Source organism: Misgurnus anguillicaudatus, chromosome 13 (assembly GCF_027580225.2).
Source record: "Misgurnus anguillicaudatus chromosome 13, ASM2758022v2, whole genome shotgun sequence".
NCBI classification, from domain to species: Eukaryota; Metazoa; Chordata; class Actinopteri; order Cypriniformes; family Cobitidae; genus Misgurnus; species Misgurnus anguillicaudatus.
Genome location: NC_073349.2, coordinates 19,353,907 through 19,368,081, shown reverse-complemented (window position 1 = coordinate 19,368,081; position 14,175 = coordinate 19,353,907). Strand labels below are relative to the sequence as shown.

At 37.4% G+C, this 14,175-nt stretch overlaps 1 protein-coding gene across 1 annotated transcript; it reads left to right on the top strand.

Moving 5' to 3' along the window:
• Positions 1-1,613: 1,613 nt before the first annotated feature.
• On the top strand, positions 1,614-12,169 carry rsbn1 (round spermatid basic protein 1). The gene is made up of 7 exons (XM_055187711.2): positions 1,614-2,316; positions 2,904-3,538; positions 7,602-7,739; positions 8,158-8,300; positions 8,394-8,561; positions 8,651-8,759; positions 8,992-12,169. Exons 1-7 carry the CDS (start codon positions 1,725-1,727, stop codon positions 9,556-9,558), a joined length of 2,352 nt encoding a protein of 783 aa, XP_055043686.2. The 5' UTR covers positions 1,614-1,724; the 3' UTR covers positions 9,559-12,169.
• The last annotated feature ends 2,006 nt before the right edge of the window (positions 12,170-14,175 follow it).

The window sequence follows — 14,175 nt, the reverse complement described above, 5'->3', positions numbered from 1 at the left end:
AGCCTACAGGACAGCTTGAATTTCTTTGGAATTTGTTTGGGGCTACTTATCCACCATCCGTATTATCCTGCATTGCAACCTTTCATCCATTATTCTCCTCCGTCCACGTCCAGGGAGATTAGCTACAGTGCCATGGGTTGCAAACTTCTTGATCCCGTTACGCACTGTGGACAAACGAACTAGATCTCTGAAGATGGACTTGTAACCTTGAGATTGTTGATATTTTTCCACATTTTGGTTCTCAAGTCCTCAGTTCTCCTCTGTCTGTTCATCATGTTAGTGTGGCACACACAATGCAAAGACTGAGTCAACTTCTCTCCTTTTTCTCTGCTTTCAGGTGTGATTTTTATATTGCACACACCAGGTGAGTTTAAAGGAGCATTACATGCTTAAAACAAACTTTTTTGTCCACAATTTTGAAAGTGTGCCAATAATTTGAGAAAAATAAAGAGAGTCTTGTGTGAAGTTGTCAATAGCTTTTTCCCTCTGATTTTTTTTATAAAGATGTGAAATTGCATAACTTTTCTGTGAGAAATACCTAATTTTCTGAAATAAAGTCTTTTGGTCATGACTGTACGACAATATTTTGACGGTTTCTCAATTTGCTATAGTTAATAAAACAGAATAGTACTACAGGATACGCTAACAAAATATTAATTATACTACATTATATGAAAATTTTGTAGTTTAATATAGTTTAATAGTTAAAATTAAACAGGTAAAATTAGATACTGTAGTCAGAACGTACGTCAATTCACTATATAGTAAATACTGTAGTACACATTAAAGGGATAGTTTACTAAAATGAAAATTCTGTCATCATTTACTCATCCTTATGTTGTTCTAAACCTGTATGAATTTATTTTTTCTAATGAACACAAAAGAAGATATTTTGAGAAATTATAGTAAACACACAGCAGTAAGTGACTATTGACTTCCATAGTAGAAAAAAATATATTTTGGAAGTATCGTAATAAATGACTAAGAAAATATTTTGATAAATGATGGTAAGCACACAGTTGACAGTACCCATTAAATCCCATCATATTTTTTATTCCTACTATGGAAGTCTATGATCACTTACTGCTGTGTGTTTACCATCATTTCTCAAAATATCTTCTTTTGTGTTCATCAAAAAAAGAAAAAAATTCATACAGGTTTAGAACAACATGAGGATGAGTAAATGATGACAGAATTTTCATTTTAAAGTAAACTATCCCTTTAACAAAGTGTAGTAATTGCTAAACTATACTACAGTATTTATTAATGTGGTATTTGCACATAGACCAATCATTATCTAAAAAAAATATAATAGAATGATGATAATCTTAGCATATCGTTAAAATAAAATGTAAATTAATTACGAGATGTTTCAAATTCGAGCTCTTTTTGTTGGTACCTGAACTTAAACTATGCAGACAATTATAAAATATTATATTATTAAACACTGTTAATATTTGAGATTATTAATACCTATTCGTGTTTGTTCTTGCAAGCCCTCCTCAACAATACGGCTCCGCCCAATGCCTGAAGCTAGCAACAGCATTACGTCAGCTGCTGGGCGAGGCGCGTGCAGTCGCGCACGCATCTCTTGAACCATAGACCTAAAAAAAACATCACTACCCGAAGCTGCCGATATTGCGCACGCGCGACCCGACGAGTTGAACTACAAATGAGTCAGCGCTGATTGGCTACAAGGTAAAGAACTACAGATCCCAGTAAACATGCGCAGAAAGTCCCTTTTAAAGCCTTTTAAATATACGTGCAAAATGGCTGCACAGGTCGATGTGCTGCGCGTCAAAGTAGAGGAGAAGAGCAGGGACAGCTTCGACAAAGCCACCAAAGAGAAGAAAAAGAAGAAAAAGCGCGAGTGTTCGCCGTCCGACAGCAAGCGGGATAGATCGGAGAAGGAAGCGAAGAAAATTAAGCTACATCACCATCAACACGCTCCCCAACATGCCCAACAACGAGCGCATCCACCGCACCAACAACACAACAGCCAAGCGCGCAACTTCAGCAACAAGGAGCAGGCACCTGTGCAACATCGCCATCATCAAAACCATAACGGATCCAAGAAGGAGTTGCCCCCCGGCTGGCCGCCGCGTAAAGTGACACCAACAGCCCACGTCCCGCAGAGGACATCGGTGGCCGCGGTCCTGCCGCCTTCTCCGCTCTTCACTTTCACGCCGCTTAAAGTAGCGAAGGCCAAGCCCATCAATAACAAACCCAAACACATCGAGAAGGACGTGAAACTTAAACCCAAGAAGGAAAACGCCGAGGCGAACGTTAAAGTGGGCGAATGCAAGATAAAGAAAGGTACGATTTTACATCATTTTTACGTAAATCACAGTTTCACATTGCTGGCTGGGCTCCAACAAGTCAGCGGAGAAAAGTGTCGTTAGCCTTTGCTGCTAACCCGTGTGCGAGCACGCTCGCGTGAACGCCCCCATATACATGATAAGCACCGTTTATCTGCTGTAAGCAATATTTGTTTTTTTTATTGCATGTGTGCTATAACACGCCAGCGAGTGTAATTGATAAAACTGCTTAAAAAAAAAAGTAGTCACAGTTTAATATAAGTGATGGACACGTGACAAAAATGCACATAATTATACTTAATATGGGTTAGGTGGCGGTACCTTGTAATTGCACAGTAACTACATAATACATATAAGTCAATATTAAATATATCAAGGTTATATTTTTACAGAATGTCAAAAAAATTACTTCAGCTGAATTTATTATGTAGGGTCACAAATTATATGAAAATGATGTCAGCTGCTGCAAATATTGTCCACATATTGTCCACATGTTGTCCAGTTTTGTCATTAAAGCCCTTATAAAGGGTATGTACCAAAATGAACCAATTTTGAGAAACTGTTCTGCTGTCAATTTCTTTTTAGAGCCCTATCCTGAAAATGGCAAAAAGCAGACCTTGGAGGAATACCTCCTCAAGAAAAAGAAAAAGAAGAAGCGTCATCGTGAAGACGAGCGTGGCAAGAAGTTGCGCTTGCACAATAAAGAGGTTCAGACGGTGTGTGCGGGACTGACAGGAGGCCCTCCGACTTCTGAAGACCCTGCGGTGCTTGCGTACCTCAAAGACGAAAAGCAATGTCACACAAGCCCTGGCTTTGGTGAGTACCAGACTCCCAAAGGCATTGAGAAGCCCTTCCTCTCGCACCATGACCATTTCATACGCAGCTCGTGGCTACAGACCAACTCCTCCTTCAGTAGACTCATACATGAGGAGAAGCAGCCCAACGGAGGGGCTTCGGTACTACACGCTTACGCAGATGAACTGTCCTTACTGGGGCCTGGGGAAACTGAAAAGTTTGCCCAGGAGTTTTTGAATCTCGCTTTTGATGAAAACCCTAAAGGAGCAGCGCGTTATGCCCTCGCTGTGGTGCACGGAGCAGCTGCCTACATGCCGGATTTCTTGGACTACTTTGCCTTCAATTTTCCCAATACGCCGGTCAAAGTGGAGCTCCTTGGCAAGAAGGACATTGAGACCACCACTATCGCTAATTTTCACTCCCAGGTAGGCTGGTACTTTATGCTCTTAACTGATGTAAAGGCACTTTTATCAGACTGCACTGTCAGGTGTTTGCTTGTTTGCTTTTTGCACTGCATTAATGCAGGTTACATTAATACCTGGCATATGTATTATGGAAGGTGACAGTTCAACCTGTCTTAAATAATGCCAAATCTGCATGTGGTACTACTCGACTATAAACATTTAGATTTATGCATTTGGTAGATGGTTTTACTTAAAGCGACTAACAGTGCAGTTATACATTTTATCAGTATTTGTGGTCACTTGAATCGAACCCATGACATTTGTGTTGCTAACATAATGCACTACCAATCTTTGATTGAAACTAATGTTGACATTGAAAGTATACTTTTTACAGACGCAATAATTGGGAAAGTTACATTAGTTTTTGAACAAAATGTAAATCGGTGAAGCATTTGTAAATAGGCCCATAACCTTTTATTTGAGTTTAAATGTATGGCTTCTTATGCCCTGTTACACATTGCAAATGAAACTCTTAAGGGGCCTTTTACACAACATTTTTTTTATGTTTTTCACTTAAGACAAAATAAACATTACTGTCAGATGTATTCTCTAGTTTACTGTGTGTATTTGTTCATGTTTTATTAAGGGATAAATCTGATGCACACGTAAAATATTTCTAGCAATTCATACGGGTTAGTAGTACATACAGCTGTATATACAGATACACAGCCAGGTATCGGATCAGAACTCTGTATCGGCCGATACCCTGAGCTCAGGTATCGGAATCGGGCAGAGAAAAGAGTATCGGAGCATCTCTATTTTTTATGCACTTTTATGCAAACTTTTCTGGCTGTCCGTTCACACAACAATGATGTTTTGGGGCCTGAAAAATTATATTTGAAGTACAAGCTTTACAACGCCTTTTTCTTTCTGTGTTAAATACAAAACCGCAAATTCTTAAAAACAGTGAAGTCATTTACATTTTCAGCAAAGTATAGATTTACTTCACCAGTACTACAACCACAAACGGAGATGCATAATTTATTTACATTTGCTTTTGGAGCAGATTTTGATATTAAAGGATTAATCAATTTTCTAAAAAAAAAAAAAATCCAGATAATTTACTCACCACCATGTCATCTAAAATGTTGATGTCTTTCTTTGTTCAGTCGAGAAGAAATTGTTTAATTTTTTATTTTTTTTGAGGAAAACATTCCAGGATTTTTCTCATTTTAATGGACCCCAACACTTAACAGTTTTAATGCAGTTTAAAATTGCAATTTCAAAGGACTCTAAACGATCTCAAAGAAGCATAAGGGTCTTATCTAGCAAAACGATTGTCATTTTTGGCAAGAAAAATAAAAAAATTCACTTTTAAAACACAACTTCTCTTCTTCCTCCGGTCCTGTGACTTGCCAGCGCGACCTCACATAATACGCCATCATGTCAAGAGGTCACAGATGACGTATCAAAACTACGTCCCAGTGTTTACAAGTGTGGAGAAAGAATACCATTCTGACGTTGTTGTTTGTTGAATGACACCAATTAACGTCTTTTGTGTCAGTTTATTGTTTAAAATGGTCAGCAAATTGTGTGTTTCATATATGTAACACGTGACCTTTTGACGTCATGACGCAATTACGTGAGGTCGCGCTGGCTCGTTACACAGCCGGAGGAAGAAGAGAAGTTGTGGTTTAAAAGTTCTTTTTTTTTCTTGTCAAAAATGACAATCGTTTCTCTAGATAAGACCCTTATGCCTCATTTGTAATCGTTTAGAGTCCTTTGAAACTGCATTAAAACTGTTAAGTATTGGGCTCTATTAAAGAAAAATCCTGGAATGTTTTCCTCAAGAAACACAATTTCTTCTCGACTGAACAAAGTAAGACATCAACATTTTGGATGACATGGTGGTGAGTAAATTATCTGGATTTTTTTTAAGAAAATGGACTAATCCTTAAAGCTTCAAACTTTTTACATTCCATTTGACTTTGTATTTAGAAAACAAAAAGTTTATACCTACAAAGTTCCGAAATGTACACAAGTTAGAATGTAAATAACTAAATATTGAAAAAATGTCAGACAGAAATAAAAAATTCTATGGTTCCAATTACGGGTGTGCAATATGATGATATTTCCCCCGTGAATGATTAAAATGTCTCCACGATCCACTTTTCCGGAAATATCGTTGTATCGTGCCTAATCGTACCATGAAGTACGCAACAAGTGCAAGTATGCAACAAATTGAGGCGCGCGCCACATGAAGATGAGTCAAGGGCCGAGTATACTTTTTTCCGCGTTCGGCTCGTGCGTGCACACGTCTGCAGAGCTTTCAATGTCACCGCGGCTACACGCGGATGGCTTTGTTTGACACACACAATACAAATTATTTCTTATTCAAATTAATACTCTACCAGGCCATCAGGGCAGCACTGATTTGCAACATTTGTAGTACATTAAAAAATGTAGAATAAGTGTAGAAAAATAGCCGATCCATCATTGCAAACAAAATTTAAAACAAACATCAAGAAAACAAATAACATGAAATAAACATTATGGTGAAGAAAATGTTCCACAGCTTTCTGTTCTTGGAAGAAGTGAAAGTAGAAGAGAAAACGATAGTGTGTGTGCAAATGCTGTCTATTTCCTTTGTGTAATTGTTTGCAGTGTCCTGTCTTAATATTTTCTTGCGCATGCACTGTTGTACGCGTACTGTCCACACACTGTCAGAGCATATTTTGTTACCTTGTAGGACTGCATTTTTAAATGGGGTCATTATTATGGTTGTATTAAGGCTCAGTAGTCTTTAACAAACTAACATGAAGAGAACTGTGATAAAACCGTGAAGCCGTGATTTGTCCTAAAACAACCGTGATATGGTATTTTCCCCATATCGCCCACCCTTAAGGGCGATTTATAGTCGTGCGTAGGTCCTACGTCGTAGCCGCGACGGGGTTTTCATTTATACTTTTGCGTCGTCCTCCGCGTCGACGTGCAAACACACGCGGAAACCGCTGGTAGGCAGTATCCACGCGTGTAACCACAGTAGCAGCGCGACCGTCAGAGAAGAAGAAGCTTGCCAAGTTAACCCACAAACGAAGAAGAAATAGCAACGTGTTGTGTATGATTTGAGAAGACCAGCCATGATGGAAGTAAATAAACAGCGACTTATGTTGCAGTTTGAGTTAAATCACTCCTCAACTTGGCTCATCTTTGTTTTCACTGTCTGAAACGGAAATACCTATGACGCAGGATTTTTTACCTGACGGGAGGGGTTCTGGTGGACCAATCACAGCGCTTGCGGTCCGCGTAGATCTGACGCGCTATTAGAAATTTTGTGAGGTGCGCGTCAGGCTACGCAGAGCTACGCACAGGCTACGGATAGCCTACGCACGACTATAAATCGCCCTTTAGTTACAATGTGGCAAAATCTTAACCCACATTTACGCCTACGAAAGGCTTATTGTTAAAAACCTTTTAAACAATGTGACATCACCAACTATTGGCCTGGCATACATAATTCAGGGCATTAAAGGGGCGTGCACACCAAAGCTTTTACGGCAGCATATGTTTTCAATTGTTCCAAATATAAGCGCTGCGTTTTTCAAAAAAGCTATCAGCGGGGTTTTTTTCTGCACTGAAAGCCAGCGCTCAGCGTTTTTTCCGTGCTCAGCGCTGAACTCCGAGAATTGAGAAATACTTAACTGTGTGTAAACAGCTCAACTCGTCAATGTCAGTTCTTACACGGCTGTCCAATCACAGTGGAGTAGGGGCGGGAAAAATATCACAACAACCAACCGGCGCATCGTACAACAACTGATAAACAAAGCAGAAGTATCACAGCAACCAAAGCGTTCAGCTAAAGAAAGCTATCAGTCGGCGTCTGCCGGGCGATTTTAGCTGCCTAAAAAAGCTTTGCCGTGTCCCGCCCCTTAGACGTTTTTGCAGATGGGTGTGAATGTAGATTGTTTTTGACAACATTGTTGCAAAAGAAAAAAATGTCAGATTTTTACTACTTAATTGCTGACTGTGTAAATGTGGCTGGCTTTACATAGAGATCTCCATCTTACCTGCTAATGTGTTGCAGGTGAGTCGAACATACTGCTCCGGGACGTACAGAGCGGGTCCCATGAGACAGATCAGTCTGGTCGGTGCAGTAGACGAGGAAGTGGGCGATTATTTCCCAGAGTTCTTGGACATGCTTGAGGAATCTCCATTTCTAAAGGTTAGACAATTTTTAAAAGGTCATATACCGACGGGGTTTCACAGTGCAAATGGTGTTGAGTCATTTCACGATTTGCCAGGAGGGTTTCTAACATTTTCAATGCTATTTGGTTGCATGTCTTTAAATTGAAATGGGGGTTTTGTGGCTTATAACCCACGTCTATTATTTAAAATGTATTGCTAACTCATCTTGTGTATACAAATTCAGTTAAATGCTATCTAGAATAAAAACTAGGCTAGCAAAAGGAAATGGTACATGGCCGTGATATAACTCAAACATTATTGGCTATTATAAAGGTGAATCCCGTCCTAACTTCCTGGTACAATATTTTCAAGACAATTCCTGGTCTCTTTAATGTGCAAATATAGACAGACCTTGGTCAATACAAGATTACATTGCGTTTTGTTTGTCTGTGCAGATGACTTTACCATGGGGCACTCTGTCCAGTCTAAAGCTTGACTGCAGGTCCCAAAGTGATGATGGTCCCATTATGTGGGTGAGGCCTGGAGAGCAAATGGTTCCCACGGCTGATATGCCCAAATCTCCATTCAAAAGGCGAAGGTGTGCTTTCTGTCCAAACATAAAGCTATCTTTGTATGAAGCATAGTAACACCAGCTGATTAATCTTGCTAAGCTCTTTTCTTTTATCTGTAGATCTATGAATGAGATCAAGAACTTGCATTACTTACCGAGAGCCAGTGAACCACGTGAGGTCCTGTTTGAGGATCGGACGAGAGCCCACGCTGATCACGTCGGCCAGAGCTTTGACTGGCAGAGTACAGCGGCTGTGGGTGTCCTGAAAGCGGTGCAGTTTGGCGAGTGGTGAGTAGATGTAACCATCTGCTACGCAAAAAGCTGTGTCTGTGTGTAACAGCAGATCAAATGACGTTTAATACGGCGCTTTCCTGTAGGAGTGACCAGCCACGGGTAACCAAAGATGTGGTCTGTTTTCACGCCGAGGACTTCAATGATGTCGTTCAAAGGCTTCAGCTTGACCTCTATGAGCCACCGGTGTCACAGGTACGAATTGCCTTGTGGACTTTAAAGTCTCTGCTTTGTGCGGTAATGAATAATGCGCTTTATTTTTGTAGTGCTGTCAATTGTGAAGTTATAAAGCAACTACTAATAACATACTGTTGGTCTTTATTTGATAAAAATCACCAAAAAGTTATTGGTAAAAATCTGTGGTAAACCCTGATGTAGGCAGGTCAACAGGAGCTCAGCATTCCCATAATTCCCATTCTCTCTACAGTGTGTGCAGTGGGTGGACGATGCCAAACTCAACCAGTTGCGTAGAGAAGGCATCCGCTACGTTCGCATGCAGCTCTGCGATGATGACATCTACTTCATCCCACGTAACGTCATACACCAGTTCAAAACGGTCTCGGCCGTGTGCAGCCTCGCGTGGCACATTCGCCTAAAGCAGTACCACACCGAAGAAGTGAAGTCGGAGGAGGTTAACGCCACTGATCTGTGTTCCACATCCTTTCCTTCCCAATCATCTTCTCCCCCCGTTCACCTTGACACCAAAGTCAACTCCTGTTCTCAGCTACAAGCTGACACCGCTCAAGGTGGCGTCGCGAAAATGGACGAGCTGGTTTTCCAGCGGCCAACAAAGCCACCTAGAGAGCTGCAGCCCGTCCCTCCTCAGCCAACTAAATCGGCCCACGCTCCTTGTTCGGAGGTCAGTCCCGTTCCCCTTTCCCCTCCCACACCAGAGCCAATGCTTCCACGGGCTCCCACCGAGCCTTTGCCCGATTCCTCGTTCAGCATCAGGGACGCCAGCGCCCAGTGCAGGTCCACAGGTTTCCCAAAATGACTTCCAAATCCTTCCTTGCGATGAGGGTTGGAATTCGATTTAGCCCGACAGACTTGACTGACATTCCACAGTGTAAAAAAAAGGAATATGCGAACTTTTCCTAAAATGATGAAGACTGTATATTTTTCTTTTTTAAATTTCGGTTCAGAAATGACCCCGCGAGTACTTTTTAGGTTTTTCTCAGCCAAAGTATTTAATTTGAAATATATTTTTGCTGATTACTCAGTATTGTTTTATATTTGTTTATATATTATATGATTGAGATGACTTATCTCTCCAGAGACTTTTCATGTTGTTTCCTGGGCTGTCGTGTTTCGCGTTGATCCGCTAATTGGTTTTTACAAAAAAAGTGCCTGTCACGAGTGAAAAACAGCAATCATATCTTAAAGAAAAAAATAGTCTTATTTTTTCCAACCTCTCACTATGAAGTATGTGAAGTATTTAAGCTAGACTAGAAACTAGAAAGATTTGCTTTTTCACTGTTCATCTTCTGGTTTTTGATTATACCGCTTTGCTTGAAGGAACTTCATCATTATTTTCAGGCTGTGTTTGGAGTTATGAATAAATAGCAGTGATTTATTATGAGGAACCTGTGCATTACCTCTCATGTATGCAGGAAATAGGATTTGGCCTCTGCAAGAGGATTCTTGTTTATTTTAATTATTTATTTTTGTGTAGAATAGTCTTTTAATATCGTGGTCATTCATTCATTCATTCATTCATCACGTTTGTTTGTTTTCTGTCTGTTTTGTATTTAAAATCCATTGTGCTTTGTGCTTTTTTATTTTAAAATAATAGCAAGACATATGTCATTTATATATGGGTATGGGTCACACTTTAGCAGAATTTATTAAGAAAAAAATATATAAAAACCTGCACTCAGGGGCGCTAGTGATGCCTTTTCATTTAAATCTCCTTGTTTACTACATTTGCTTAAACATTATAGTGATTCAACACATGCATTTGTTTATTGTTATATTGAGAGTTAAATATAATTCTGACGTGAGTTTCATAACTGAGTTTTTAAATTATGTAACTTAAACAAGATTTAATTTGCATGGTTTTATATGTGATCCTGTTTCAGAGTCATTTTATGCTATACTTTACTGATAATACATTCATTCACTTTTTTTGTATGTCTTTGTCAATGTCACATTTTTAAATGTCTAAAAAGATTAATCTTGTTGCGTTGGCCATTTTAATCAATAATACTGTCAAAAACGGTGCAAATATGAATTAGCTCAACAATACACATTGAAAAGGTATGAATAAATTCTTATATTTAATAAGTTTTGTTTTCTTTGTACAAGAACTGTTCTCCTTTTAAGCGTTTGATATCCATTGAGTTTAACAACCGAAGGAGTGCTTTTGCATAACACTTGTTTCCTATGTGTATTTGAACTAAAGTTGTCAATGCTAATTTATGATAGGTTAACTATGCTATTTGAGGTAGTTGAATGAGTGCAATTTAGGTTCACCTTTGAAGTGTAGTTTTGTATCCGTAATGTTTTTGCACATGTTGATGTGGTTGTTTCGTTCTTTTGAATGGGATTAATTCTTAAAGCAAGCATTCATTCATTCGTCCAGAAGGGGTTGGTTCTGCTTCTGTATTAGCTAGTGACTGATTTGAATGTAATTTCACACCAGCAAGCCCCAGTCAGTCTACTTGGATTATGAGTTTAACATAATGAAAAGCATCCAGTATAAATGAGTGCCTTTATAATCGTCTGCTATTGTGATAACGGATGCTATGCCAGTTTTGAAAAGCATTATTGTGATGGTATTTCATAGTCTGGCAATAAGTAAAGATTGGGTATTGTTGTATCCCAGTTAATGAATATTGAATTTTTCAACAAATTCCGCTAATCCAGAAGCAATTGAAGGATTAAAAGGTTGGGAGAAAAACATAAATTGGCGATGAAAGATTTGTCAATGGTGCAATAGAAAAGTCATTTATTTTCTTACAGTTTTTCAATTGGATTATCATATAATAAATAATAATAATAGTCAAAACTGCCCCCATCCCTTTTTATTATGTTGAGTAATACTCTGTCTACAGATAACGGTTTAGTTTTACAATTTATAACTGAACTAACATATAGCCAGAATCATTAAAAGTACTTATTGGTTTTGGCATTTCAGTAATATATCAATTTCCCTTAAAGCCCCCCATTTATTCTCCATGTTCTCTGCTCAGTCATACGCAATTACACTTTTATACCTTTCCAATGGGATTTCATGGTATACTTAATTAAACATGAAGCTTAGTGTTGTATGTTTCTTCTGAATTTTGGCAGCTAGTATCTTTTTGTGTTGATCAGGTTTTTGATTGTTATTTGTAATATAGGAATAATCCACTTAGGGATCAAGGCATGCTCTGTGTGAGTTTGATTCATCATTTGCTCTGTTTGATATTTGTATTAAAGTTTTCGATTTTGTTCAATTTTAAAGACTAATAGATGGTCAATTATGAACCTAATAGAGTAATGTTTTGTAAATGCGAAGTTACATTTAATAGAACTGTCATGTGGATCTTTTCGATTGTGTAAAAATGCAATGGAATGCATAGACCTTTTCTGTATTTTTTTAAATAAACCATTTTATGAGTGTACCAAGAGAGACTCTTTCAGTGCAGTCGAAATTGAAAATATGCAAATGGGCAGACATCGTTAACACCGAGTCACAGACCATAAACTTTAGTTATTTACAATCCTTTGTCATTTTGTTCTTTTTTAGACAGACTTGCCACCAAATGCACTAAGTCCAACATTATGGGGCAGTTTCCCAGACAGGGTTTATCCTAAAATGCATGTTTGAGCTGCCTTAATTTAAAAACATCTTGCACTGACATTTCTTAACATACAGTACTGTGCAAAAGTCTTTGGCCACCAAGCCACAATTAGATTAGTTGTTTTTGCAATGTTATAGAGATCATATATAATTGTTTCTCAGTCTCTTTGATAGAATACATCCAGAAAATACAGGAAATGTGTATGTAGTATTAAAAACTGTATAAAAATGTCAACTGATGTGTCAAGTTTTTAGGGTAAACTCCCCTTCCACTTGAGCAATAGTGGGAAACTGCAGGATCTCTTAAACCTAAAATCCTCATTTCTAATTTTAAAGAAATTAGTCTTTTTACTTAATTTTGCTTAAAAGCGCTCAAGATGTGTTTAGTGCCAAGAGAGGTCACACTAAACACTGACGATGCCTAAAGAAGACATTTAGTCCTGAAATTGTATATATACATATTTCCTGTATTTTCTGTTAGTATCTTAATAAAGTAGATTGAAAATAAATATGGACGGACATTAAAACTTGTAAAACAACAATATATATTAGCATATATAGTATTATATGTTCATAGTACTTTTAAATCTACTTAATCCCGGCCTTACACCATTCAGAAATACAGCATTGTTGGCAGATTCCATTACACTTTTTCAGCAAAGTCCTCTAAGTGCATGCACTGATAAAATGTTATGTTGAATTTACTTAATTTTATTATGGCAAGAAGATGCACACAATGAATTTATCTAACTCCAGATATATTTTTTAAGTTGAGTGTACTTATAAAATATAAGTACACTCAATTGATAAATTATAAGTAATTTCAGATTAATTATATTCATAATTGTAGCTAAGCTATATTTGATTAGAATTTACTACATTTTTTATGTTCAGTACACTAAAATTAGTTATGTGCAACCAGATCAATTTAATGGTTTAATTCCAATGTTTTTTAATCTCTTATTCTATCTTAACTTTCCACATTTAAGTGCCTCATTATGTTGAGCAAGTAAGAAGAGACTCAGTAGGTCTCAGTACTGGCATAAGCACAGTTACTGCTTACATCATGATTTTCATCGTGTCACCTTTTGTCTATACACAAGCAGCACTCTTCTGAATGATGGTACCCACAAAACTCAAAACAGAAACTTCTAAATCTCAAAGATTTAACCTTAAACACTAACAAGTCTTTTTTTTTTAAAAAACACAAAAATAGCGTTTAATTTCAAAATTTACTCTCCAAATGCAGTCTCCACTGAAAAAAATTATTCATTCAATTTACTCAATTTTTTTAAGGTAAGTGGTTGCAATCAATTTATTTAAGCTACATTTAAACCAAAAAGATTAGTAAAGTAAAACAAAAAACTTTTGTTTAAATGTAAAAAAATTAGTAAATTGAATGAATAATTTTTTTCAGTGTGCAAAGCATGCTGGGAAGTAGTCCAATGCCTAGTTCGTTATATTTACTTAAATAATTCAAGTAGTTTCAACACAAAATTTCTTACATATTTGGGTGGATTTTACATGATAAAATGAAGTGAACTTTACTCAATAAGTTGTTAATTTAGAATTACTTAAATTTTGGTGCTATTTTTAAATTTTTTAATAGAATTGAATAATTTCTTTTAAGTTAAATTTACTAAGGCACAGAATAATTTTTTTCATTGCGGAAGAAGAGTTGGATAATCAACAGCGTACAGATTTTTGGAAGTATTTAAAACTTTGTAAAATACCAATAAAATGACATTTTAAAATAAGGCATTTCAATAACAAATAACTTTTTGATTAGCATTAAAGTGAAATTACTGTGAAATATAAGCTTGATAA